We start from the raw sequence: 27994 nt of genomic DNA on the forward strand, positions 1-27994 counted from the left end.
TCAGATTATATTTTCTCATTCAAATCAATGTCCATGCATGCTTCCTTACCTGTGATTATTTTCTTTCTTTCAAGTCTTTTTCTTCTCTACCATTTTCAACAAAGCAGGGGAAAAAAGTCAGTCTTCGAAGAAGGGGACCGTCAGAGGGCTATAAGCAGCTTTGCCTCTCGTGCTATTGAGGCCCACAAGCAATCTAATATCAATGGAACCCTGAACAATAACTTCCCCAAATCTGCAAGTAACGTTACACTTTTGTCTGATGAGAACCCATTGACAACTCAGAACCCTCTGTACATGGAGGGTGCGATCCAGGGTTCTTCTTATTCTGGGATCCTGCCAGAGAGAAAAGATTTTCTGCCCCCCATTTCTCCCAGAAGGTTAGCCTTGAAAAATTTTCTGTTGGGATGGCCTTTGGGAAGCATTCATCGGGCGTGGACTCTACCAACTCGTCTTCCCAGAAGACACCTTTCTGATGCTTTGAGTAGGGCAGTCATTATGGACCCAGTTCAATGGGAGCAGGAGAGAATCAGGACAGAGAAGGAAAGGGTAGGGATTCAGCACCGCAGAGCCGACGTTGGCAGCCCAGTCTTCAAAAAGATCATTGGCACAAAGATATCAGTCAGAGAGAAAGCAAGGCAGTTTGAACAGCAGGCTCTGCAGGAAATGAAACAAGTGAGATCCCGGGATATGAAAAGTTTGCGTTCACCGACACACAGCAGCTGCACTCAGGATGGAGAGAGCTCACTTGAGTTGTCTACCGAAAGCCTCTTTCCATCTCCTGTCCACCTCTCGCCTTCTTTTTCCTCCCTCAGTCCTCACTCTGAGGTGGTAGAACTCGACACGTCTACTATACCTTCTGTGATCATCACTCACCATGACGCTCCTGAACATTTGTCCCCTCCACCATCTCACAAGCCCATTCCTCCTTCCTTTAGGATCAAAATTCCAGCTCGCCAAAATCTTTTACCCTGTCAACCTACAGTGGAAGCAATGGAAATCATTCCTGATCCACCCAAAACCCCTCCACCACCGCCTCCGTCTCCCCTTCCCCCACCACCAACTCCTCCCCCGTTGCCACTTCCATTTCCTTCCCCTCCTCCCAGCCTTTCCCTATCATCGTCTTCATCTACTCTAAGCACTCAGCTCCTCTCCCCTGCAAAACACGCCAAGTCACCCTCCAAACAAGAAGTGGTGTCACCTCAGGTCTGCATCCCTGACTTACCTGACCCTCCTCGCCGGGAGCTGAAGGGGATTCTTAAAAACATCCAGAACTTAGCAGATATTGAAAAATCTGTGGCCAATATGTATAGTCAAATAGACAAAAACCACATCCTACCTAAGCACATTGCCAAGCTGAGGCCAGTTGCGACGCCAGAACCACCAAGTACACAAACGGTGACTGAGGCTGAGCACAGCCAGCAGAATGGAAACTTGAGCTGCATAGTGGAGGAACTTGAAAAAAGATTCCCATCGCAGTCCACTGCATTATGACAACTCTGTGTATGTTGCCTGGTGTATAGCCTGGTACCATTGCAAACCTGTCGCCCAGGATCCCCCATGTATTCCAGATCCACAGAACTGTTTTGTCATTGTCACTAAGAGTTTCTCTTCTCTTCCCCCCTCCATGATAACACCTTTCTTCAGTTGGTGCAGATGGTTTAATTTTATGATGCTTATTTCCCTATGGGAGTGCTGTCCTTATCTACTTTTTCAAAAAGTACTGCTTTTATTTCGGAGGAGGAGGAGGAGGCATTCCAGAACTAAAATCAGTGGACTGGAAGCACATGTTAGCTCAGATGCAATGCTAAATGGGGATGTTTTTGTTTATCGGGGAGGGGGGCATCCTTCCGTCAAAAGCGTTTGTATCAACAAGAACAGCAACTACCCTGCAGTGCAAAGAGGGGCTATGGTGTCTTAATTGCTTTCACGTTAAAATGTTCGCTAGGGGAGAAGTCTTAACTTTTCACTGTAAGATGTTGGATGTCACTGGAAAGCAAGAGATAGCAAGCAAAACAGACTCAGCAAAAAAAGGGGGGAGGAAAGCTGAAGTTAGTACAATTACGTATCATCTTTTTCTGTAGATTGGAGAGGATGGCAGGCTTATAGTGTTGATAAAGGTTTTCTGATTTGTCATTCCACCTTCTCTTCCTTCTTTCTGTAATCCACAGCATGCCTTTCATTACTTTTTCATATACTGACACTGCATATTCTAAGACTTCACGTTTGTAATTTATTTTGTGTAAAAAGAATTTTATATAAAAAAGAAAGAACATATTCTTATTAAAACACAGAATTTCCCCATTCTGCATGCTACATTGCTCAGCATATTTCTTTCAGAAAGTCGCCCTCCCCCCATTTCATCAAATCTAATAAAGTAATTTGAATTGTTATTACAAAAAGAGGGATTTATAAGTGTGCGGGGTTTTTTTGGTGGGGTAGATTTTGCAGGCATGTGGCTTGAAGTACTCCAAATGAAACCTATTTATTAAATGATAATTTTATTAAATTGGGTAGCTGGCTCTCTGAATACATGACAAGCTAGAAGAAGAAGAAAGGCTAAAGGCCAAAGTAGATGGAGAAGCCGGAGCTATATAAGCAAATATACGCCATTCTGTGGTAAAAAGCGGGGAGGAGGGTATTTGGATCAGGGGAATAGCACTGGGGAGATGGATATTGAACATTTCCCCTCAAAACTGCTTTTAGCCACAGAGTGGGGGGAAGAGAGGTGTTTATACTGCAGCAGACTAGCTTGCAGGGGAAAGTGGACTTCAGAAGCGGTTTTTCATAAAATGCAGAGGTCCGTCAACCTGAGCCAGGTGTAAAATAGTGATTGGGAATGGAAGGGGGCAATGCTCTTAAAACTAAGGAACAAAGTATCTCTGATCATATTCACAGAGCAGGGATTTGTTTTCAGTATCAAGACTGAGCTCACAGGCCTGCCATACACAAAATCCACTTGGTTTCCCCCCTCAGCTTTCTTCATTTCAGTAGCCTAGTGTTTTTTTTAAGAAGAAAGAAGAGGGGGAGCATTTTTATTATTGTTGTTGTTGCAAGTCTTGAACAATCAGTGAGTCAGAAACTCTCCCAATGTCCTACCTTCTGTCCATCTAGGGCGTAGGGAACAAGGTGACTTCCATCAGAGAAAACATTGATTCCCCTGTTCAACACCATAGCAAAAGAGTCTCACACTGGATATTCTTTCCATGAAAGAAAATGACAGTGGGTGATTTGATCACAGAACTTCGCTGTTGTACCCTGGGTAGGATGTGAGTTCAAAAGAAAGCATGTATTTGGAGTGAACTTTAAAAGCCAGTTTGTTGGGCTAATATTATCAGTCATGCACAGACAAGTAATTACAAGGGTACTTTAGTTAAAGGTCTAAAAATATGCTGCTTTTCTTCACCGTCTGGCTTTTTCTCCAGTGGCTCTTGGGACAAGTATGGATGGCTCAATCAAAAATTGCTGAAGGTAGATTCTATTTTGTCCTGGAGCCAAGCGCTGCAAACTTCATCACTTGAGTTGTGCTGACACATTAGAAAATGCTTTGTGCTTAATAAAGTCTCCTATTCAAGGTGGAGTTTATTTCACGTCCAGCGTATGTCATCAGTAGCAGTAATAGCCAGCTATGTAGTGAGTACAGTAATCAATTCATTTTCTTTTCTTGCTACAACAGAAGTTTAACATTTTTGAGCGCTCTTGAGTATAGCACGTCTTCAGGAATGGCAGAAACTCCTGAAATAAGAGGTTTCTAAATCTGTAAGTTTCAATTTGCTTCATTCCGTTATTTCAGAATGGCACTGCAATTGAACGAAATGCTGCAGTGCTGCATAACTAGCTAAATTTTCAAGCCTTATTAACATACTGTAACATGCTGCTGTACAGTGTTAGAGTTCCTTTAGTAATCGAAAGTTCAGGGCAGCTTTTAAAGCAGGTGTGAGAAACTTGTGGCCCCCCAGAAGACACATGGAAGCATAAGAGCCCTGCTGGACCAGACCAAAGGCCCATTTAGTCCAGCATCCCGTTCCCACAAGACGGGGCCCTCTTGCTAGTTCCACCACCCTCCTAAAACTTTTGGTTAGAGGGAGTGGCCCAGGAGAGGGCATTATCTGTGGCATCCCCTAAGTTGTGGGACTCCATCCCCATAGAGATGCGCCTGACAACTTCATTATACAGTGGTACCTCAGTTTTTGAACATAATCCATTCCGGAAGACCGTTTGACTTCCGAAACATTCGAAAACCGAGGCGCAAAGGTCAGACTGCAAATCCAATAGAGAAAATGGGGGGGCGCCTCAGCAGAAGCCGTTTGATTTCTGAGGCGCATTTGAAAATGGAAGCATTTACATCTGGGTTTTTGGCATTTGAAAACCAAAGTGAGATGTTTGAAAACCAAGGTACCACTGTACAGTTTTTGGCAAATGCTGAAGACTCACCTCTTTGCTCTGTCATAACCCACCCTGGGTTATTAAAATAGTGGTGATGATATACTGCAGGAGTTTGCTGTCAGATTCCAGTTCATGTCACCCTCATGCTAGTCAGTAGCCAAGGAGGAACTGTTTCCAGAAGCATCTGTAGAGCTATGGGTTTCCCATTCCTGTTTCTCGTGATCAGTTTGCCTTGATGCGGAGCCCACTGGGAAATTATCATGTTGCTGTATATCAGGGGTAGGGAACCTGGGGCCCTACAGATGTTATTGGACTACAACTCCCATAATTCCTGATCATTGTCCATGACAGCTGGGGCTGATGAGAGTTCGGAGCTCAACATCATTCACAGGTCCCTCACCTTGGCTGTGTACAAATAAACCTGTTATTAAGAGGGTGCAGCAGCAAGCACACAGGCAGAGTTCTTGTGCGTAATTTAAAGCCAAAATCAAAATAATCACCTTTGTTTTTACTTTTCATGTTAGACTAGACGTTTTTTTCAGCCCTTATGAAAATGTGCAGATTACAGGTACCTGTCTGTGAGCAAGTAAGCCTCATGAAGTTCCAGCAGGCTTATTATTGTTGTTTAGTCATTTAGTCGTGTCCGACTCTTCATGACCCCATGGACCAGACCACACCAGGCTTACTCCAAGGCAAATGGATAATTATAGTCATTCAGATTAAACCTGAAGATGGAGCCTTATATCATGTCGAGGTCCTTAAAACAGTTTCCATGTGCTATAACATGTATAGTATGTTCAGATTCCATTACACTTCCTACTTTGAATAAAGCTAGTCATGTGCGTTTGAAGGGCTGATATGGGCAGACCAGAGAGGGCACGTGAAATCTATTACTGAAGAACATATTTTTCAAAGCACTAAATTATTCGGAACCAAATGGCCATTGCCTTTCAAAATTAGTTTCTAGTGGATCTCATCAAGAGGATAATGAATCTCTAATCATGTGTGACCTTCCATATGCAAGTGGGTCAGCCAATACACAAGAAGCCTGTTTACAAAGGTTTCTTTAGTTCAGCCAGACAAAGTTTAGAATAATCTCCCGGGTGAAATGAACGCTGTCATTCTAAAGAACGCTTTTCAGGGCTATATACGGTGTCTTTTTTTCCAACATAAATTATCATTTTGTTTGGGGTGGGATGCCATTTGCCTATGTTTCAGGTAGACCCATAACCACCCCACTTCTTTTCAGGTGGACATAATTAAGGCCACATAGACACCATAAATTTAAAGCAATGTGATCCCATTCACAGTCATGAGTTTCCCCCAAGAATTCTGGGAACAGTCATTTGTTTTGGGTGCTGAGAATTGTTAGGAGACCCCTATTTTCCTCCCAGAATTACAGTTAGAACTCGTAAGCACTCTAAAAAATAATAATAACTGACAGAATTCTTCAGAGGAAGACCTGGTACTTTAAATGTGGATGTGGCTTCTGGCTGGCCTACTTTCCTTTTCCGCTTGTTTTGAAACCATCCTGCTTTTTTCCCTTCCCCATACTTCCTGTTTTAGCATTTTCTGCCATTTGTAAAGGGCAAATCTTTGAACTTTTTCGGTGCCTCCAATGTCTTTTAAAACGGGAGTAAAAGAAATTGCACCACGAGGAGATTTCCTACTGCACATATCTGCAGAATGTAACATAAAGTCTCTGAAGCCATTGAGAAGACCAGTGTCCTCTGTGCTAGATATCTTGTTAGAAGTTGACCATTTTTAGCCTTGAGGGCCATGCACACCTGAAGTTTGGCGTTTTGAGGCCCCTTGAAAATTCAATCCAGTTGACACTGCTCAGAGTGGCAAACCATTTTTGAAGCACTGTTTGATCAGAGACCATAGAGGGACTCTGAAAAACTATATTCTGTTTACAGCAAGGATAGAATGGAACTGATTAAAGAGAAACAAGTGATCCTTCCATGAGCTATTTGAAAAGAGCCTGTGTATTTATCATTTACAGAGATAGGCGGTATCTTTGAAGCTTTAAATAGTAAAACCTTTATCTCAGGAGCCAAAAGTTGCAAGAAAGCATGTTCTAATTCTACATTCTGTTTACTGCCTTTGATTTTGATCTATCTTTTGGGTCTCATACAAGATAATAACTAAAATACTTTTAGAGTAAGGCAAATACACATAGGAATCTATCCATCCAGTAACTGGAGTTGACAAATTGTAACTCCTTTAAATCTGTATCAGCAAAAAAATTGCAGGACAGTATGCAAACAATTCTACAAATTATGTTTCTTGTATCCAGAAGTGGTGTATATGTACAGCAAGTGTTCTGCCATCTGCTGCTGTTTGGACATGATTATATATCATTATTTGTTATTTGAGATTTAAGAGATTTTTGCTCAGCTACTAGTATTAATTGAATAGTAATCCAGAAATGTTGACAGTTTGCAGGAGATAGGTCTATGGTTTTCCTTCAAGCCACTAGAATTACAATGTAGCTTTCACGTTTAGCCAAAACCATTAATGCATTTTCAGTTTTTTTTTTTTGTCTTCGTAACAATAATGATTAGAAGTGTGCCTTACTTTTAAAAAAGAAAGATTGAAAACCAAAGTTGTCAGGAATTCAAATTATCTAAAAGATCATTGATTGCACATACTGAGTGCAACTTAAGAGACTGGTAAAATATGGTGGCGGGATTTCTAATAACGACTGCATGTGTATAAGAAATATTATGTACTGGTATATTGATTCTTCTCCAGTTTTCCTTTAATGCACAGGGCAATAGCATGGCAACCATTGCTGAAACATTTTGAGATCTGTTTTATAAAAATAAGAGAGAGAAAAGTATTATTTTGGTTTTATTATGAACAGTTTGCAGGTTATTACATAACTATTGTGTAATGCTTTGTTATGAACAGTTTTATTTGACACTATATCATTCAGTTCATATCAGTTCCCTGGCCCCTGATGTTGCTAAACTCAAACTTCAATCAGGTCCAGCCAGCCTGCTCAGTGATCAGGGATGATGAGAATTGTAGTCCAACCACATCTGGAGGCCTACGGGTTCCTCATCCCTGAATTAAAGTAATAGTGTTGCTTTTCTTGCTTGCAACATGATATTTTATCTTGGATCACAGAAGCGTGTGCTCAGAGACGATTAGCCTTTTCCTTCTAGTGGCAGCTCTTTAAAAAGTCATCTGAAGTTTGAACCATCCAGAACAGGCATGTCAAACCTGCGGCCCTCCAGATGTTTTGGACTACAATTCCCATCTTCCCCAACCACTGGTCCTGCTAGCTAGGGATCATGGGAGTTGTAGGCCAAAACATCTGGAGGGCCGCAGGTTTGACATGCCTGATCCAGAACATGATCATTGTGGCTTGGGAAGCTGCTACCTGGCCAGCAGAAGTATTATTGCCAGCCTCTACGTAAATGTAGAAGTGCTTTTGAGAATTGCCACTTGGGATCTGAGCCATCTTGGTTTTGGAGACTGTGGGTGGAGTTGCACATTCTATTGCTACCTTGTGCCTTAAAACCCTGACCACAACCTCTCTTCTGCAAAGTTGCATTCACAGGGAATAACAATGAGGACAAGGAAGTGGGTGGCAAGGTCTTTTCTGCCCACCCAGTACTACTCACATTTTGGGTTTCAAGTCCATATTGGCATTGTGAGGATATACAGTGGTACCTCTAGTTACGAACGTAATTCGTTCCGGAGGTCCCATCTTAACCTGTAACTGTTCTTAATCAAAGACGTGCTTTTGCTAATGGGGCCTCTTGCTGCCGCTGCGCTGCCGGCACACAATTTCCGTTCTCACCCTGGGGCAAAGTTCTCAATTTGAGGTAACTCTTCCAGGTTAGCGGAGTTTGTAACCTGAGGCATTTGTAACTCAAGGTACCACTGTACCCGAAACCTTAACTGGTGGGTTTTCAGGAGGAAATCAGTAGGTGGGAGAAGGCTTAAACTGCCCTCCTCCTGCCTGCTGCTTCTCCCTATAAATTATGCCCCCCCCAACTTTCAGATCTATGTTTCTGTCAGTCAGGAACGCCAACTGGAGTGGGAGTGGTTGTGTGAAGGTGTGTCTGTGGAACAATAAACAAGGGAAAGTTAAGCTCCCCTGCTGCTCTCTGCCATTTTTGCTCTTCAAGTTTCTTCCTTCCAGTGCCACTTTGCTAAGAAGCAGCAGGCAGCCAGAGTTTTAACCATGAGGCAGCAATGGAACATGCCATACAAAATAATAAAGCAATACTGCATAGGTAGACTTTGAAAAGTCAGTGATAAATCTCCATTTTAGATGTTCATTACTTTCCTATCAAATGGACTACAGCAATAATTTACCTCTGATAATCCAATACACAAGCTGAATGCTAATAGAAAAGCTTTGCAGATGGTAATATTAAAAATTAAATGTGATCCTCCAGACTCTTCTTTATTTTCCCCCTAGGTGTAATTAAATTGTTTCCCTCATCTGCTGTCTCTCTACTAGTTTAGCCTTAATATAATTGTGAGCATGTCTGCTTCAAGATTAAAAAAAAAATGTAAGTCCTAAACAGAACATGAAGAGATCAGTCCAGAGGAACTTAAGTGCTCTTAAAGTTGACTAAAACCAGTTGTCCATAAACATGCAATTAAACGCCTAATCTGGCTATCAATGCACTGGGGGGCTGAGTCCCCTTGAATTTAGTGGGATATAAGTCTTGAGAAAATGTTAAGTCTTCAAAACTGCACCCTGAAAATGTATGATGTCCATCTGGCAGCTAGATCAAGCATACAACACAGGAGCTGGAGAACCTGCCAATTTCACCTTCTGTCCTTTGCCTGCCACGTCCACTCTGCAGCACATTTTCAATCCGGCTTTCTACAATGGGAAGCATGGGGTGGAACAAAGGTATCAGAGGAAATGGGTAGGGCTACTTGCACAGCTACTTCCACCCCAATTGGTAAATCCAACTGTGTTTGTTCCCAAGTAACTGTGTATGGGATCGTCGTCTGCCTACCAAGTCATTTAAAGATTCCGTCTGCGTACACACCAAACATCTAAAGCAGTGTTTCTCAACCAGTGTGCCTCCAGATGTTTTGGGACTACAACTCCCATCATTCCTGACCACTGGTCTTGCTAGCTAGGGATGATGGGAGTTGTAGTCCCAAAACATCTGGAGGCACACTGGTTGAGAAACACTGATCTAAAGCACATCCCCCACACTAAAGAATCCTAGGAAATGTAGTGTGCCCCTCACAGAGTTACAGTTTCCTGGAACCCTTAACAAACTACATTCAGTGGGTTGCAATGTTTCCCTTCTACTGACGGAAGGTGGAATGGGGAAGAAAAGGAATTTCTGATGAAAGACTTCTGTCGACAGAAGCATTGGATGCTAGCCAGTAGCCAGTGAAGCAGCGTGGTACTCTTGCTCTCCTGGCATCTCAACATAGCAGCTGATTGGCACTTCCCGCGAAAGAGAGGGGGGGTGCTTGGTCCATGGTGGCAGAGCCAATCTGCCACTCCTGCCACCACAAGGCCAAGTTCCTTGCACCTCACCCCCTCCATGGTGTCCCACCTGTGCACCTCAGTAGCTACTACTGACCTGTAGCTCCACCATCCAAGCTCCCAAGCTGCTTTGAAATTTCTCCTGGTTGGATCCAGCTTGGAGTAGATCCATTGAGATCAATGGGGCCTAATTTGGTCATGACTAACTTGTAGAGCCATTAATGCGCCTACTCTAAGCAAGCTAATTCTGGGTCCAACCCTTCATTGGCTTTAAGCTATTCAGTACTGTGATACATGAGATGCTACCAGGAAACTTATTTCTGAGGGGCAGATCCTGTTTTTCAGTAGGTTCCATTCCAACCACAGTTCCATCTGAACTACGGATTTGATGGAAGATCTTCCTAGATGTGTCTTGACTTTCTGAAGTGACCCTATGGAAGGTTCCAATGGCAGTAGATACAAGGGGAAGGCTTTTGGATATCTGACATGTGGCCAGCAGCTTTTAACTACAAATAGATGTTCCACCTTTGCTTCTATGCATTCCTAGGAGAGGGAGAGGGGGAGAGCGAGTTACTCATATCTCCTTGGGAGATCTAGGATTAGAATATGGTACCCGACCCATGTCAAATGAACCTTGCCTTTCTTGGTCAATTTTGGGTTCTCATTTTTATTATTCTGTTGGCAGTAATAATCAAAAGAAACCCACAGTAATCCAGAACTTAAGATATTTATGGCCTATTTTTGTACTGTTGCCATCATTATCTGTTTCTTTGTATCTTGATCATTATTTCCAATGCATTTGCCCAAGAGCCACACAGTAGTGTGCCAAATTAAGTCTCAAGGACCTTCTAGATTGGGAACATGAAGCACAGCAAGGAAAAGTCCTCATAAGGATGCAACATAATCTGTATGCCATGTTGTTTGTTTTAGGGTAGTTCTACAGAATTCAGTGGGATGTACAGTGAGGCCCATAATGTTCTATTGCAAAGTCTTTACATTTTGAAGAAAATGAGATTGGTAAAATGCATATTTATATTTACAACTTGAATAGCTGGGTTAATGTCCTGTTTATCTTGTGCTTACTTTCAGGCGTGGATATGCACAGCAAGAGGTAAGACACATGCTATATTTTAGTAAGAAGTTACCATTTACATTTCTTTTCTTCAACATAGCTTGGATAATTTTTGCATTTTATATTATTTAACTCACTGAACACAACATTAAAACTGCATTATCAATGAGAGTTGAGGATCTGCAGAGCTGCAAATGGAGTCCACTCAGGGATTTCCAAATACAGCACACCTGGCCTCTCCTCGGTACCTGTTTTGTGAAATGCCTTTCCAAATTCTGTAATTATATTTCAAAAAAGTAATTTTTGCATGAATGCTTGCCTAGTGTCTGAGCATTAGAAGTTGGAGTGTTTCATGAAAAGAGCCTGCTCAAGGCATTCTGAATAAGAATATATGAAACCCTATCTCCCATTTGTTGTTCAAAACCCAGTTGGACTGGCAGTTGCGAGATAAATGGGCTCAGGGAACTAGAACCAGAACTTGCCAGAATAGTGTGCTGGCACCTCTCAGCTGGGCCCCAGAAGTGGGAGAAGAGACCTGGCCAGCCTCAGCAAAGTCCCCCTGCACCTCTGGCTCGCAAGGAGACCCTCCTGAGAGCACAAAGATGAAATCCCTTACAGACTCCAGAGAGGGTGTCCTCGTGAGCTGGATGTGCAGCGGAGCTTTACTGAGGCTCTTCAGCCCCCCAGCTAACAGCTGGTGTATGGGAAATCCATGCCTCAGTTGAGCAAGCCCCCACGCAGCTCACACAAGTTAGAGAGTTGGGGGGCAGGGGACTCGTTGGCCTCTCTGCGTCTCAGCTGAGCAAGCTCTCATGCTGGAGTGGCATGGGCAGGGGGCTTGTTAAGTTCAGCTGAGGCATGGAAGACACCCTTCGCCTCAGCTGAGCAGCCTCAACAAACCTCTGGCTGGTGAGGAGACCCTCTTTGGGCTCAGGGGTGGGTCTTCTAAGGGAGGTTCATTCTGGCACCTTTTTCACTAGAAAAAAGCACTGGCTAGAACTGCTACAATAAACATTTTGTACTTGAGAACAGATTTCCCAGATCAAAATACGTAAACGGCGTTTCCGTGCGCTGCTCTGGTTCGCCAGAAGCGGCTTAGTCATGCTGGCCACATGACCCGGAAGCTGTACGCCGGCTCCCTCGGCCAGTAAAGCGAGATGAGCGCTGCAATCCCAGAGTCTTCTGCAACTGGACCTAATGGTCATGGGTTCCTTTACCTTTACTGTAATATAGGTATATAGATGACACCAAAGTATGTTAATTGTAACTTTTCCCTCCAGAAATAACTCTTCACTTGAGTTTTGAAGAGGAAATCTGTAAATTATACATGTGGTCCTGTCTGGTCTTTGACCACAATAAAGATTGACTGATTGATTGTTGCATGTGGTCACTCTTCAAAACTAACACAAGACAGGTGTTTCAGACTCAGGAATTTGTTCAGAATAAGTATAAATGTCTTAGAAGAAGATGACAATATTGACAACTGTGGGAACCAGGTCCCTAGAGGCCAAGAACATCTATGGCCTGTTGGGACCTTTGCCAAATCACAGGGCAGTTAAGCTGAATTTAACACATGTGGATCTGAAGTGGCTTTGCCCTTTTGCCTTGAGAAAATCCACCATTAGATTAGAACTAAATTAGCTCTGAGCAACATTTTGGCCATTAGAGTCATAAGCAAAACTACTGTTGTCGTGCTGGTTTAAAGGTTACCTCATAACCCTTCAACCTCAAAATAAATTACTTGCATTTTCTGTTATATCTTTCTCATCAACCTGTTTCTGTTTCCAATTTTCTTTGTCAGCAACAGCAATTGCTGAGGCCGTCCCTTCTCAGACCAGAGGTACAATTTTCTCACTTTCTTCTAGAACTTTGGGAGCACTCGTATAGAATACCTTCTGACACACATTTATACATTTGGCACTTCCTTATCATTAACACTGAAGGAGAAAACAAGTTTTTTAAATTATTTTTCAATGTATTTATGCTGACAAGTTATTTGGCAATACTGTGATATTTTCATGTACCTGAGACTGCCTGTCTTCAGTTGTGTGATTTTAAAGTTGACATATTTCGGTGGCTTCTCTGCTGTTACTAAAACTGTCCCAAGTTCCTTTTTGTCCCAAATAACATAATTAACTGCAGTGTTATAAGCTATACTCAAGGAGCTGAATGATAATTGCAAACACCCTTTATGCTCTAATAATCTTGAGAACTTCCATTAACTTCATTAGCAGCATGAACGATACCCTCAGTTCTTTGTAAAGTATATTGATAAGTGATGGCGCTTTAGTTATGAAATGCAAGACTTGGTTTAGAGGTTCAGGCCATAGTATCATCCTCCACATGAGGAAAGCCAGAATTATAGCTTACATGAGGCAAGTGAAGAACATATAATAGCAGAAGGAAGAAGGCAGCTCTCGCTCTAGTAGTGATTTGCAGAAGATGGGCAAGGATTTTTGACTCTCAATTATTTAACAATAGCAAAAACAAAATGCCTCTCTCACTGCTGGAATAAATATATCCTGGGGATGAACCAGGAGGAAGAATTTTTTGTGTAGAAGGATTCTTAAATTCTAGTACTCAAAAAAAAAAAACTTTCTGGCCTCAAATTCTTTAATTTTACATGTATGTCTTTTGCACCAAATTTTGGCTGGTGGATCTTGCGGTTCTAGTTCAGTTCAGTTTTATTACAGCAAAAGCCAGCAATACAAAGTACCATAATTCCAAACAAAAAATCAGCAATAACGTCACCACAAGCAGAACAGTTACACAAAAGGAATTTGCAATGTATTATTCAATAGAAGAGATTTACGTTTCTTAATAGCTAAAGTGCAGAATTTGGCCATATCCTATGATACTGGACTTGAGGAATCTTCCAGAAAGAATTTTCGTAAGATTTCGGAGGAGAATTCCAAATAATATTGTAAGGGTATAAATTTTGATAAAAGGGGTAAAATAAGTCGAGCTCGTTCTTTACTATAAAATTCACAAAATAAAAGGATGTGAGTGACAGATTCTACCTTATTGGACATGCAAGGGCAAAGGCATAAATTTGCCGTACAGCACAGCTGAGGGCATTGCCTCAAAACGGGCTCTAGAAAAGGCCCATCTATAGGCTTCATTAGTGTTGTTAGATAATTAAGGGGCAGCCGCAAAGTTAGGCCACGATTTTAAACATCTGTAATTCTCCAGGAGTGAGGCATCTTCTTGTTGTAATTCAACATTGTGAAGTCTCTGAGTAATAATTATTTTTGCCTTATTCAAAGTTCCATAAAAATGACGACATAGATCCTGCAAGCTTGAAGTTTGCACATCTCAACAACATACGTGCACTAATGATTCTCACATGCTTGATCCTTCTTTGGGTTTCAAAAGGAGGAAGGACCATGTCTTGGAAGCAAATGGTGCAGGCATAATATGTACTTAGGCCAACTCAACAATCCACATGGTGTCAGTTTTGCACATTTTCAAGGCTTGATCCTGGGCTCCCCACCCATGAAAAAGATGTTACTTCAGCTCAGGCCCAGCTGCTTTTAAACAGAATGAACTAGGAGACCAGCCATAGATATTGCCCAGCAGAGCACATTCCAACAACTCATGGCTATTATAGTGGAGCAATATGGATGTGATTCAGGAGATATTAATGTCATGAGCTAGATCAGCCTCTCTATTTTCCCTTTTCGGTATGTCCTTTGGTAATCCATGATGAATGCTTGTTGTTCTTGCTGCAATGTAAGCTGTGCATGATTGACCACAACATCCCTCCAAGGAAGTTTGATAGAGAGTTTTGCTACTGCCTCCCCATATTTAATGTCTCCAACCAACTGTTAAAATTTGTTTCAAAGAAAAACAGTCTACTTTGCTCTACTTTTATAAGTTTGGTTTCCAAGCAACTTGAAATATGTCTGCTTAGCTCAGGAGTGGGGGACTGGTGGCCCCCCCTACCCTTCCAGGTGCTGTTGGACTCGAACCCTCATTAGCCCCAGCCAGCATCATCGATGGTCAGGGAGTTATAGTCCGACAACTTCTGACTGCAGATTCTCTTGCCCCTGCCTTAGATGCATGTAAAATAATTGCAGTGACTATTCATTACTAACTATCAGTGTTAGGCTATTTATCATCATAATTTAAAATAAACACTACAGTGAATAGGCACTGTGTTTTACATAGATCTAAGCTTTAGCATAATTATCACCATTGCATTTCTTGCATTTCATTTCTCTCAAACCTCACTGCTAGCTTTCCCCCTGTCCTCTTTACACTCCTACCACACAGAAGATCACTTCATGCAACTGTAGAAGTGAACTCTGGTTCAGACAAATGCATGTATTCATGACTTACAATGGTTTATTCAAGTACAGTATAGTGAATAAAAATAAAGACATTGCGCAATAATTATTTAACAACTGTATGGTAATTATGTAATTTATATCATAGGAATAAGGGTGCTGAGGATGAATTCTCTCTCCTTTCTCTCTCTTTGGATCAGGAGTATGTTTTAGCAATGATATAAAACAAAGTTGGGGGCAGGAAAGCAAAACTTAACATTTATTTATTTATTTAGAAATATGATACCACATTCAGAACAATCCCATCATGTCAGAGAAAATAGTTTGTAAAGAAGGCACAATAACAAAATATTGTTCTTTCAGCTTTAGTCACCATCTGTCAACTGGATCCTCTTGAAAGCTGAAATAGACGTAGGCATATTCCAAAAATGTATCTGAAGTTCCCATTGCCCCTGCCTCAGCCCCACTGCTGGCTGAGAATTCTGAAGAGCACCAATGAAGAACTTTTTATGTCTCCCACATCTGAGCAGTAGCATTAAAGGGAGAAAAAAACCACCCTGGGATTATTATTTGTATTATTATTCCAGTGCCAGAGGTTGAGGATAAAAAAGGACCCAGCAACTTTTATCTTGTTCTCTGTGCTCATACCCCTCTCACACATGAACTTGGGGCTCTTTAAGATCTACGGGTTTGTGTATTCCTACTGAGCTTTCTTTTTCTCTTTTTCTTTGTATTGTGACAAACAGGAACTTTCTATGGAATCTGGAATTGATCCTGGCCAAGAGTACTACGGGCAAGATTACTACAGTTATGAACATGGGTATTATTCATTCTGCATTTTCTATACCACTTCACAACTTTACATGCCAACCAGAGCAAGAATCGAAAGGACTGCTTTAGGCACGGCCAAGCAGTTTTTACACTAGATTTCTTTGAACAGCAGAGCCCAGTACCATATCACAAATGGTGAAAGTCCCTTTGAATTAAAAATAAGTTTGCTCGTTCCCTTGGGCAGAGCCGGCCCACCCATGGCGGCCTCAGGCGGTTGAAGTGCAAGAGGAGGTGCTCTGTCTGCCTCACCACTTCCACTGCTGAGAGGGAGGGGCTTCAGTGTGTGGCATTGTCAGGGGACCACCAGGGGTCAGCAGGGAGCCCAACGGATCGGTGGAAGGGCTGCAAGATGCTGCTGCCTCAGAGCATCGGTAGGAAGGTGGTGCTGAGGCTCCCACAGCAGTGGAGCGCCAAGGGGACACTGACAGCTCACAGGAGCAGTGGGGAAGATCGGAAGTGTCGGACCTGAGCGCTGCAGAGGGAGAAGTGTCAGTAACCAGAGAGCCTGCTTAACAGTTTAGCAGTTCTGAGGGGGGGGGAGCTATGTTCCTGCCCCTTCACCCCAGGAGCACAGGGGGGGGGGACAAACACAGGGAGCAAAAGCAGAAGCTGAGGGCTCCCCAGTTCCTGTCATGTTGGCGCCAATCGAAACGCGCACCACTTCCGGATTCTGTATCGGACTAGAGAAGTCATGGACTTTTTAGCTCTGTCTTGTACATATGTATATAATAAAACTCTGTAAAAACCAGCTACAGAGTTTGAAGCCTCTTACTCGTGAGAAGCTAACAAGCGCCCTTACAGGCATTGCCACCTATATCTTCCTCACTCCTGGGAGGAGAAGCCGAGTGAGGGGCAACGCTTTGAGGAGCATCCCGTCTTCCACTGAGTTTGACGAGAGCTGGGGCACAGCGGCTAAGGAAGTGGGCTGTGGTGCAGTGCACCACAGCAGGCCAGGAGGCAGCAATTCCTGTTTGCTGCAGGCAGCAAGACGGGACAAGCCGTCCCTGCCCTTGGACATGCCACATGTTATATGTTGTGCCTTTCTGTTATGTCTGTTCATCTTGTAAAACTGCACTATTTGTAGCTGCTTCCAAGGACAGGGCCAAGTACAGTGGTACCTTGGTTTATGAACACAATTGGTTCCGGAAGTCTGTTCATAAACTGAAGCATTCATAAACTGAAGCGAACTTTACCATTGAAAGTAATGGAAAGTGGATTAATCCGTTCCAGACGGGTCCGCAGAGTACTTAAACTGAAGCGTTCATAAACTGAAGCATGGGTGTAATTGGTTCCGGAAGTCTGTTCATAAACTGAAGCGTTCATAAACTGAAGCAAACTTTCCCATTGAAAGTAATGGAAAATGAATTAATCCGTTCCAGATAGATCCACAGCGTTCATAAACCGAAAATTCATAAACCGAGGTGTTCATAAACCGAGGTTCCACTGTACAGCATAAAATAGTATTCTAGTCTCCCGTTATGACAAGAGATGGGGGAGAAATTTGATTCAGTTCACCTTTAAAGTCAAACCAACCTAAGCTGCATTTTCCAAAACAATACACCTGGCTGAAACACAACAATTCTTTGAAATCTGCACTTCTCTGAATTTTGAAATGTCATTCTCTGGCTAATTAGTGTGTTCAGAAATGATATGCAAGGTAAAATGTGCATAAAGATGCAGATATTGGTGCAGATAATATAGAAAAATGCATTATATTAATGGAAATTGCTTTGCAAAATGTATATTAGACAAGATTGCATACGGCTATGTGTTTATTAGGAGAAGTTTGCATTAAAGTTTGCCAGCCTGGGCTCCTTCAAGAGGAAGGGCAAAATATAAATTGAATGGATAGATAGATAGATAGCTGCTTAATTTTCACGAGAACCTCTTTTTTAAAAACAATAATTGCAAACTGATGGTCCATGGGGTCACGAAGAGTCGGACACGACTAAACGACTAAACAACAACAATTGCAAACTAATGTGAAATTGCAATTGCAAACTAATTGTGAGTAGAAAAATAAGAAACCAATAGAAACCAAAATTGACTGATTCACCCATCCCTTGTTGTGACTGACTACAGTAGTGTCAGAGTGATGGTTACATTACCTACACATGTGTATCTTCCGTGGGCTTCATAGCAGGTTTGTTGTGACCCCCCTGACATTCCCCCCCCAGTTCCTCAAAACAGCTGTACAAGAATAAGTCTGAGGTAGGAAAACAAAAGGGCATTTTTGTATGTGTATATATCCCTCTTTCCTCACTGCCACCAAAACCAAGAAGATACCATATATAAGATATAGTTTGCAGTAAAACTATAGTAACAAGAGTACTCACTTTAAAAAAAAGAAGCAAGCAAGCAAGCTAAGGATGAGTGATCTTGCATGTATTTGTGAGTATGCATAACCAACATGGATACAAACATAAAGGATGTCTGTACCTGGCTTTTCCCCCAGGTACGAATTGCCTCAATATGGAAGTCGTCGCCGATTGCTGTCTCCTTCTGGAATGTATGATGAGTATGGCGAAGTGGTCGTGGAAAGTGATGGCGGCTACTATTATAGTCCACAGGGACCTACAGCAGAAGCAGATGTAGGTTTATTCATTTATTTATTTTTCCAGTTCCAAATATATTGACCTTTTGCAAATATATCAAAGCTCCTAACAGGACATGTGTACATTTGGTAAGCATTTTTTCAGTTCTGACAGGGTCAGCGTCGATTCTGAGTTAAGCGAATGGAAGGACATTTGTGGAAGGAAAGCTTTGCATCCCCTTTTTCTTCTCCAAAGCCACTTGCCCTTCTAAAAAACTTACCTGGGGTGACTTCCTTATCACTGTGAGGTGGAAATGAGCCTGCTGAGAGAGGTGGCAGTTTCCCCAAGCCAACCAGATTTCTGTCCAAATGCAGCCAAGCAGTGTTCTCCACCCCAGACCACATTGTGTTACCACCTTCAGCATTTGAATTTCTGTGAATCAAAAAATTGAGTTGTGGGAAAGAGTGATAGCATAGTACAGGGTTTCCCAAACGTGGGTCTCCAGCTGTTTTTGGACTACAACTCCCATCACCCCTAGCTAGCAAGACCAGTGGTCAGGGTAGGTGGGAATTGTAGTCCCAAAACTGCTAGAGACCCAAGTTTGGGAAACCCTGCCATAGTAGATAGTAGATTTTGAAATATAGATTACAATTATACATGGCAGTCCATGCATGCATGCCGGCTCCTTGGGACCAAGGCACTTCCCCCCCCATGTTTTTTGTGAGGGTGCTGGGGCCCCTCAATGTTCAGAGGGTGTTCAGCTCCACCCCCTGGCTCCTCGCAACGTTGCATGATGTCACGCTTGTGAGTTCAGGACGTCATGAGAAGTCACGTGTGTGATATCAGGACATCACATTGGCCCCCCATAATAATAATAATAATAATAATAATAATAATAATAATTTATTTATACCCCACCCATCTGGCTGGGCTTCCCCAGCCACTCTGGGCGGCTTCCAACAGAAAAATAAGATACAATAATCTATTAAACATTAAAAGCCTCCCTAAACAGGCTGCCTTCAGACGCAAAAGGGTGGCCAGGAAAGAAATAAAATACCTTAGGAAAACAAGGGGGAGTGCCTGTGTCTCTGCCAATAAATAGGATAGAGAAATTCACTTGTTTAGGGCTCTAGATGCGTCTATGTGGCAGGGCAGAGGGGGGAAAAGATAAGAGTTTGAAAACGGTTTCTTTGACATGTATTCATTTTCAGCGCTGCAGCATCCTCTAGCGGCTAAAGTGATAAAGTGCATTTTATTACAATTGTGGTTTTAAATTATCATATAACTAGTGCATATCTAAAAGCCTTTGATACAGGCAACAATCAAAAAGGTCTTGTGTTAACATATGCAGAAGATTCAAGTTACTGTGCCATAGAATTGTCTCCTGCCTCCACTGCAAGCCGTACGAAAATCCACAGCCCCCCCCCCCCCAAAGGCTTAGCCTTTGACTTTCACAACTACTTTAGTTTCATTGTTCCTTAGATATTACCAGTGGTGATGTTAAAAACAAGTCTAATCCATATACTTATTTAGCTTCTTCCCCTCCTCCTTGCAATTAACTCTTCATTTCTTCCTGCCGCAAAGTATTCTAGGGCAACCTGTCTTCAAGCCAGCCAGCTTTCTAAAATTATAACTAAGCTCCATTTCTTATGATTTACAGAGGACAAGTCCTGGTGCAGTTGTTCCCAGCAGAGCTGTAAGCCAGAGACCAGGGCCTCCAGTAGCTATTAGTGCAGTAGGTGAAGTGGCGGCTATAAAGGCAGGCCCCAGCCAGGGAAGGAAGAAGCTCAAAGCAGTGATGCAGCTGAGCCGAATAACAGTTAGTGCCCCCAAGCCAGGAACCACCACGGAGGCAACACCCTCTCCTTGGAAGAAGGCAAAGATCTTCCCAATGATGCTGCAGAAAGTGAAAGGGAAAGATGCAGATTATGCAGAGCTGGAGGCAGCAGCTCGCCAAGCGGAAGGAGAAGACAGCATGGTTATCAAGGGAAGCTATTTCCAGAAATCAGCAGGTGACGTGATATCGACAAAGAAGGTTGGCCGTGCCCTGAAGCGCACCTCCAAGAAAATCCGGGAGCGTGGCACGTCAGAGGAAGTGAGCGAATCAGAATCGAAGTCAGGGATTTCAATCAGCGTCACGGCAGAAAGTGAGTCTGAAGTGAGTGACTACGGCAGGAGGAAAAGGAGAAGGACGTCGTCGTCTTCAAGTGAGTCGTCGTCGTCATCTGCAAGTAGCACCTCTGCCTCCGATAAAGACTACTTGAAAGTGACGCTGGACCAAGACGAAACCACTGAAAGCACAGTGGACTCTGATGAAGAGCGTTCAGATTCGTCCGGGTCCAGTTCAAGTAGCAGCAGCTCTGAAGACGAAACCTCCGATTCTCAAAGTAAAGCGTCTGAAGATACAGAGTCCAAGATGTCGTCGTCATTGCAGAGCTCCGTCAGCAGCGAAGTTACTGTCAAGACGAAGAAAAGCAGGAGCTCCAAGTCCAGTCTCAAGAACCGGTCATCTACAGGAGGAAGTGAATTAGATGACACCATAGAAGAACTATCAGAAGAAGAGGAGCCACCATCAGCTATAGAAGAGGAGGAGTCAGATGACATTGAAACCTCTAGTAAACAGAGAGGGGGCAGTGAGGACGAAATTGACCCAGAGGAGGACAGTGAGGCAGAGAGAGGTACTACCAAGAGCTCAGAAACTCCAACAGATTCTGAAGATGTCCCCAAAAGGGAGAGGATTCGGAAGAAAGGGCCCACAAGGATCGCAGATACTGCTGAGTCAGAAAATCCCAGTGACTCTACATCTTTTTAGAACACAGGAGGTGGAACAAGAGGTAGACAGTGTGCAGTGAGGTGTGGTTTTGGTTTGCTGTGCTCTCTGTGTGTTGCTTTTTAAGAGGGGGGGGAGCATTATGCAAGTCTCGGGCACAGCTTGGGAACCAGCCAGTAGCCAGCCTGCTACTCTCTTCCATTAAAAGAAATGTTTTGCAGAAGCGTTACGGGCTCCTAGCCGAACAGCTTCATGAACTTGAATACGCACTAATAGGATTGCACAGGGGCTAAAATAATAATAATAATAATTAAAAACAGGGTGGCTTGTCCAGATTACAACAACTTTGACAACAAAACTTTTATTACTTATTGATTGATTGATCTGGTTGAGTCCAGATGTGATTCTTGATTTCTCAGCGTTTCCTGATCCTTAGTTGTCACAGATGGGGTGTTGGCTACTCCCGAGTAAGCACTCCACACATCCTCTGGATTTTCATAGTTTTATTGTGCATGCTATATACAGTGGTGAGATGTCTCAAATCATGTCTGCTCTGCATGGGGCAGAAGCCCACAATGGCGTCTCGTGGGCTCTGACCCCCCTTTTAAGACTCCAAACGCCCCTCCTCCTTGCTCTATGGGTCCTCCGTGGTCCCAAACCAGGCTCCTGAGGTGCCGTTCTCTCTCCTCCCTCCTTTCCAGCCCCTGCTGAAGCTAGCTCCTCCCCTGCTTCCCTGCTACCAACCTGGAGCTGAGCCACCAGGACTCTGCAGAGCCCTGGACCCGTCTTAACCCTTCCTGTTCCTGATTTGAACTCCCAGACTTGCTGCTGCTCTCCCATCTGGTGGAAGTAAGCAGAGTGGGCTGCTCTCTGCAAGCCCTCTCTCTTACATCCACCCCCCCTCCAGGCTCCCCCCCCCTTTCTGAGGCCTGGTTTGCCTGGTCTGATGTCTGTAAAGAGGGCTGGAAGCCTGACAGGTCTTCCTCCTCTGTAGTGTGTGTAAAATCCTGTTCCCCGTCGGTGCTGGGTGGCTGGTCCGTGTAGTTCCTTCCGTTGTCATCCTCCTCCTCCCTCTGGAAAATTGCTTCCGATTCCCGGAGGGCTCCTTGGGTCTGCGTCTCCCCTGCTCCCCACCTGGGATCGCCCTCCCCCTCTGTGTTCCCTGTGCTACTGACGTGTGGTGGTTTGGGTCTGTGGGAGAAAGGAGCGTGCAGTTCCAGTGTGCGGTCCTCCCCTTGCATGGTGTGCGTGGTTGCCTCCGCGTTTTGGGAAGCAGGAGTGCCCTGCCTGGCCATCAGACATTTTAACCCCCCCTCCCCCCACCGGGAGCCCGGGCTCGCTGTGGCACTGTAGACCTCCTCCTCTTCCTTTCTTTCTGGAACCTCTTGGCTGCCTTCTCCCTCCACCCTTCTGTCTAGTGTCTTTTGTGTGATTTCCTCCCCCTCCCTCCTGTCAGCGTCTTGTGTTGGATGTGTGTCACGTCCTCTGAACCTTGGGCTTTCCCTAAAGTGTGAGAGCAAAGACCTGTGACCCACGGGATGGACCTTTCTCGCTGTAGGTACTTCCCCCCTGAAGGTGACAGGGTTGATCTGTGTCAGAACCTTGAAGGGCCCCAGCCTTCTGGGTGCCAGCTTCTTCCCCCTTCCCCCCATGGGAAGGCCTTCTGACCACAGCCAGACCCTGTCCCCTCCGTGGAAGACCTTCTCCAGTCCCCCGTGATGGTCTGCCCCCTCCTTGTAAGCCTCATTGCTCCTTGCCACGTCTCCATCCAGTTGTTGGTGTACTGTCTCCCTCCTCTCACCCCATGCCTCAATAGGTGGTCCCCCAATCTCCCCCTCCCCCTGCTCTGGGAAGGCTCTGGGGTTTCGCCCAAGACTGGCCTTACTGGGTGTGAGCCTCGTGAAGACATGTACTGCATGCCCCTCCGTGGGGTTGTCATGATATTGCCTGAGAATCTTCCCTCTGAGGGAGTCCTGGGGCATATACCGGGCATCATTGCTAAAGAGTAACCCCTCTTTCTCGGCAAGCCCTTCCCCTGCCCCCTTTTTCTCCCTCAAGTCCCTCCGTATGTTCTGGGTAAAAGTGTCCTCTTTGGTGAGTCGGCTCAGTTTCTCTTCCTGCATCCCCGCCTCTGCGTCGTTCCATCCGCCTGGGGAGCTGATGTGGTGCGATCCTGAGGATTCTCCTTCTTTCCTGCAGTGCTCCTTGCCGTCTGCATCTCCAAAGGTGAGATCTCCCCGGCGCTGGCTGCCCACAGGGTCATTGTCCATTAAGTCCAAAGCTAGCACTTCTGCGTGCTTGTTCACTGTCATCTTCCGAGAGGGGGTCTGTTGCGTGACCTCACCCTCCTGCAATTCCCTGCCGTCTATGGCCGAGACGCTCATGGGAAGCTTCCTTGGGAAAAGGGGAATCTGATTCTGCCTAGCAAAGTCCACCGATAGGAAATCATTGCTGCTGCCCCTGCAGAGAAGCCCGACTGTCTCCTGGGTCTGGCCTCTTGGCAGCTGCAGACTTACTTCCATCTCTTTGTCGTGCTGTGGGGTGTTACAGGAGGGCTCAGTTGTTGGTGCTCTGCCTGGCCCCTCCCCTCCTGATCTGGCATCCAGGCTTGTGTCTGTGCCTGCCTGCTCTCGCCATTCCTTCCTCTGGGGGCAGTGTTCCACCCAGTGGCTGGGTGCATTGTAAAGGCATCTCCCGCCTTTCTCTTCCCTCTGTTTTCCCGCGTCAGCGTTTGAAAGTACCCGCGCGCGGGCTTTGTCCCTCTGCATCACATCTGGCTGGAGGGGGCTGTGCTTGGCTGCAGCTGCCTCCCCGGGACTGTATGGGAACTTGTGGCCGCTGCCTTTCCCCTCCGTCTGTCCCCTCTGCCCGGACTCGCCTCTCAGCCTCCTGCACTTCCACGCCACCATGCCTCTCAGTCTTAGAGCCAGCTTGTGCTGAGGGTCGCCCTACAAAGTGCTGGCCCATCCCGAGTGTCCTCTCTGCTTGTCCAGCCTCCGCTCCTCTGGCTTGGCTGTGTTCCGAGCTGCTCGGTTCACTAAGCTTGGCTTCCCCTGTGCCCGGGTGCCTACCTGGTGCTTGAGCCGTTCCATAGTTGCAGGGTGCTGGCAACTCATGCCAATCCTCCCTTGGCATCTCTCTCTTCTGCTTTAGATGCTGCCAACTTCATGCCGGCTGCTACATTTGCAGCCCTCTTCCCTCGGGGTAGCCATCAAGAGATTGTGGGCTTGCTGTCACAGATGGGGTGTTGGCTACTCCCGAGTAAGCACTCCACACATCCTCTGGATTTTCATAGTTTTATTGTGCATGCTATATACAGTGGTGAGATGTCTCAAATCATGTCTGCTCTGCATGGGGCAGAAGCCCACAATGGCGTCTCGTGGGCTCTGACCCCCCTTTTAAGACTCCAAACGCCCCTCCTCCTTGCTCTATGGGTCCTCCGTGGTCCCAAACCAGGCTCCTGAGGTGCCGTTCTCTCTCCTCCCTCCTTTCCAGCCCCTGCTGAAGCTAGCTCCTCCCCTGCTTCCCTGCTACCAACCTGGAGCTGAGCCACCAGGACTCTGCAGAGCCCTGGACCCGTCTTAACCCTTCCTGTTCCTGATTTGAACTCCCAGACTTGCTGCTGCTCTCCCATCTGGTGGAAGTAAGCAGAGTGGGCTGCTCTCTGCAAGCCCTCTCTCTTACATTAGTGGAAGGAGAACTCCAGTGAATGGGGTTGTGTTTGAAGTGCTGTGAGCTGCGATGAACATTCTTCCTCCGGTGTTTGCGCTCTGAGATGGTTCATTCACTCAGAAAAGCTGAAGCTGCAGTAATCAAGCAAACAGCTAGCATGTGTGAATTAGCAGTTTCTTTAAATATTGGGAGAGGGGGGTAGATATGTCTATTTCTACCACTGTGTGATTTGCATTTTCTAAAGATGTCTCTGTGCCTTAGAAATCAAATTGCTTTATATATATATAAAATCTTTTCACTGAAGAACTGTTTGCATGAATTCTATGCCTACCCAAATTGCTTATAGCTAGGTTCGTTATTTAGCATGGAAACTACTTATTAACTAGATTGATTATTTTTCATTAAATTTACATGGTTAGTGCTCAAATTGGGAGGCCAATTATGAAGATAATTAATAATTATATTGAATCTGTTGCAATTATATTTGGCTGGTGTGTTCCAAAGTTTTGGTTTGTGTACTGTAATTCGATTAATGTAAACGAGCAAATCCTTACACGCATCGGGATTTCATGCTAGTGAGACATCATGTGGGGATAAGCGTGGTTTCATGTGGTATATTCCCCATCCCCTTTAATTGCAACATCCACATGGTTGCACTTGCTTCAGAAATTAAGACTGCCAAGCTGTAAAATACCATTGCTTTTGTGCAATGATCCCCTTGAAGCAGAAATGTCAAGTGCTCTTCATGAGCTGATATTACAATACGATATTTCAAGTGGTTAATTCTAGAAGGAGGTGATAATGATTTTCCAAATACGTATCCTATTGGCATATTATACATACCCTGTTGATCTCTAAGGCTTGTTCATCTATCTGCCTGTGTTTGTGGTGTGAAAACTTTGGGAGTTTGGTTATGTCTGACAGAGGCCGTTATCATGGATATAACTCTATATAAAGTTCAGTATCTGATCATGGAGGTAAGCATATCGAGAGATAAGATGTCATTCATAATCTACTGCCTCAGGTGAATGTATTTCAGAGAGAACTAAATCTCAGGCTTTCAGAGAGGTGTCCCAGGAAAAGTCACCCAGGTTTTCTGCAGCTTGGGCTCACTGGTTGGCTTATGGGGTCAAGCAGATCAGCCTGAAGATAACATCACACCTTTTCCTGGGAAGATACCTCAGTGTGTTTCACTTCCCAAGTTTTTCCAATATAGAGAATCCACTCCTGCAAACACTAATAGAAATGCAAAACCAAGCATGTTAACTTGAAAACATCTTCAGTTCATTATACAAATGGTGTCAGGGAACAGAGATTCTAGAGCAGGCTTCCTCAACTCCTAACCTTGTTGGATTGCAACTCCCATCAACCCCACCTAACACAGCCAATATTCAAGCATGATGGGAATTGTAGTCCAGTGATATCTGGGGGGGCACTAGACAAAGGCAGTTCAGAAGTGCTTTGTGATCACTGGCCGCCACAGAGATCAAAATCTAGATTCTACTTGCTTCCTCCCTTCCAGGTCATGAATAAAGCGTTTTCCTGCATGTGTCCAGTGAGAGATGAGAGATGTTTATAGGAATTGTTGCTTCACACATTCCCCCCCCCTCTGTTTTATTATAGATCTTAATGTAAATAGCTTCTACTTCATTTCTGAAACAAAAATATCCATATTGAGGCATTCCTCGTTTTAATCTCAATACACAGTGGTTAACAAGTCATTCAGCATATTTTAGTGCAGTTAAATTGATTTTTCTAAAGGAAATTGTTCACTTACCTAATTTTGTTTTCTAGCGGAAACAACAGAGCTGCCAGTGCTATGTATTAAAAAAACCAACACTATAAAATAATTGATTTCTCTCTTTCTTTGTCATCTCTCAGTGGGCGAGGAAAAAAAGGATCAAGCTGGTCGTTGATCCAGAGTATGAGACCAGCTCCACTGGAGAGGACAGTGCCCCAGAAAGCCAGAGGAATCGTCTCAGCAACCCCAACATTCAAACCAATATCAATGGGAACATCTACATTGCCCAAAATGGCTCAGTCATTCGAACCCGGCGCAGTTGCCTCTCAAACAATTTAAAGGTCACATCCCCTGTGAGGCTGGGGAAACATTTCAAGAAACTTGATAAGTTGGCAGTGACACATGAGGAGAATGTCCCACTCAATACGTTTTCAACGGGGGCATCATCTAGTGACAAACTGAACACAAGACCGTGCAGTGTTTCCTTTGCATCCTCCACTATAGACGCTGATAACACAGGAACAAAGTCAGGGGGCAACAGGTTGAAAAGCACAGAAGAGCAGGAGTCCATTGTTGACAACGAGGATGTCAAGGAGCCTTTGGAATTACCCAGCGATCACACGCAGTCAGACGACGACGAACTGTGGATGGGCCCGTGGAACAACCTTCACATACCAATGACAAAACTGTGACCTCTCTTTTTCATTTTTAGTTTTTACTCCCATTTATAACAAAAAGTAGGCTTTTTATCGTCACCAAGGAAAACCGTATGAACTTTGTTATCGTGCACATAAGTTGTATACTTTGAACAAAATGCTTTAAAGTAAAAAAAAAGGGGGGGTGAGGGTGGGGGGAATACAGAGAATTTGCACTCACATTTGTACCAATTAATTGTTCTTCCCGACAACTCTTTTTGACAGGCTCCGAATTCACTGAACAAATATCATTAAAATGGACTAGTCTTGTTGGCTCTGGAGTTATTGTTTAATAATCATCAAACCACTACTTAAATGCACAGAAACTGATTGATCAAGTTGATTGTAGCTGAGAAGGCAACCATCACACACTTGTTTGATGTGTCTGTAAAGCACATAGAAGCTTTAACCACCGGTCACTGCTGTTTCAGATTTCACCCTGCTGATAATCCTACACCCCTGTTCTAAATTATTTTCAGGCTGTGAATTGGCTACTCGTGGATTATAAATTCAGTGATTATACAC

The 27994-nt window shown here is 44.3% G+C and overlaps 2 protein-coding genes across 5 annotated transcripts in view; both read left to right on the forward strand.

Annotated features, from left to right (window-relative positions):
• Positions 1-27748, forward strand: part of PCDH15 (protocadherin related 15) — a 620078-nt gene extending 592330 nt beyond the window's left edge. For 3 of the 4 annotated variants that reach the window (XM_035137532.3, XM_035137541.3, XM_035137540.3), the window contains 5 exons: positions 10955-10976; positions 12739-12777; positions 15973-16046; positions 18513-18648; positions 26915-27748. In XM_035137532.3, coding sequence (XP_034993423.1) covers positions 10955-10976; positions 12739-12777; positions 15973-16046; positions 18513-18648; positions 26915-27466 — 823 coding nt within the window. In that variant the 3' untranslated portion in view covers positions 27467-27748. The remainder of the gene's footprint in view (positions 1-10954; positions 10977-12738; positions 12778-15972; positions 16047-18512; positions 18649-26914) is intronic. The other variant, XM_035137542.3, reaches the window with a different exon arrangement.
• Positions 19385-21517, forward strand: LOC148685631 (uncharacterized). The gene is made up of 2 exons (XM_088669609.1): positions 19385-19395; positions 20230-21517. The coding sequence occupies exons 1-2, from the start codon at positions 19385-19387 to the stop codon at positions 21401-21403; spliced, it is 1185 nt and encodes a 394-aa protein (XP_088525735.1). The 3' UTR covers positions 21404-21517.
• Positions 27749-27994: the final 246 nt, after the last annotated feature.

Source organism: Zootoca vivipara, chromosome 5 (genome assembly GCF_965207765.1).
Source record: "Zootoca vivipara chromosome 5, rZooViv2.hap1.1, whole genome shotgun sequence".
Taxonomy (NCBI): domain Eukaryota; kingdom Metazoa; phylum Chordata; class Lepidosauria; order Squamata; family Lacertidae; genus Zootoca; species Zootoca vivipara.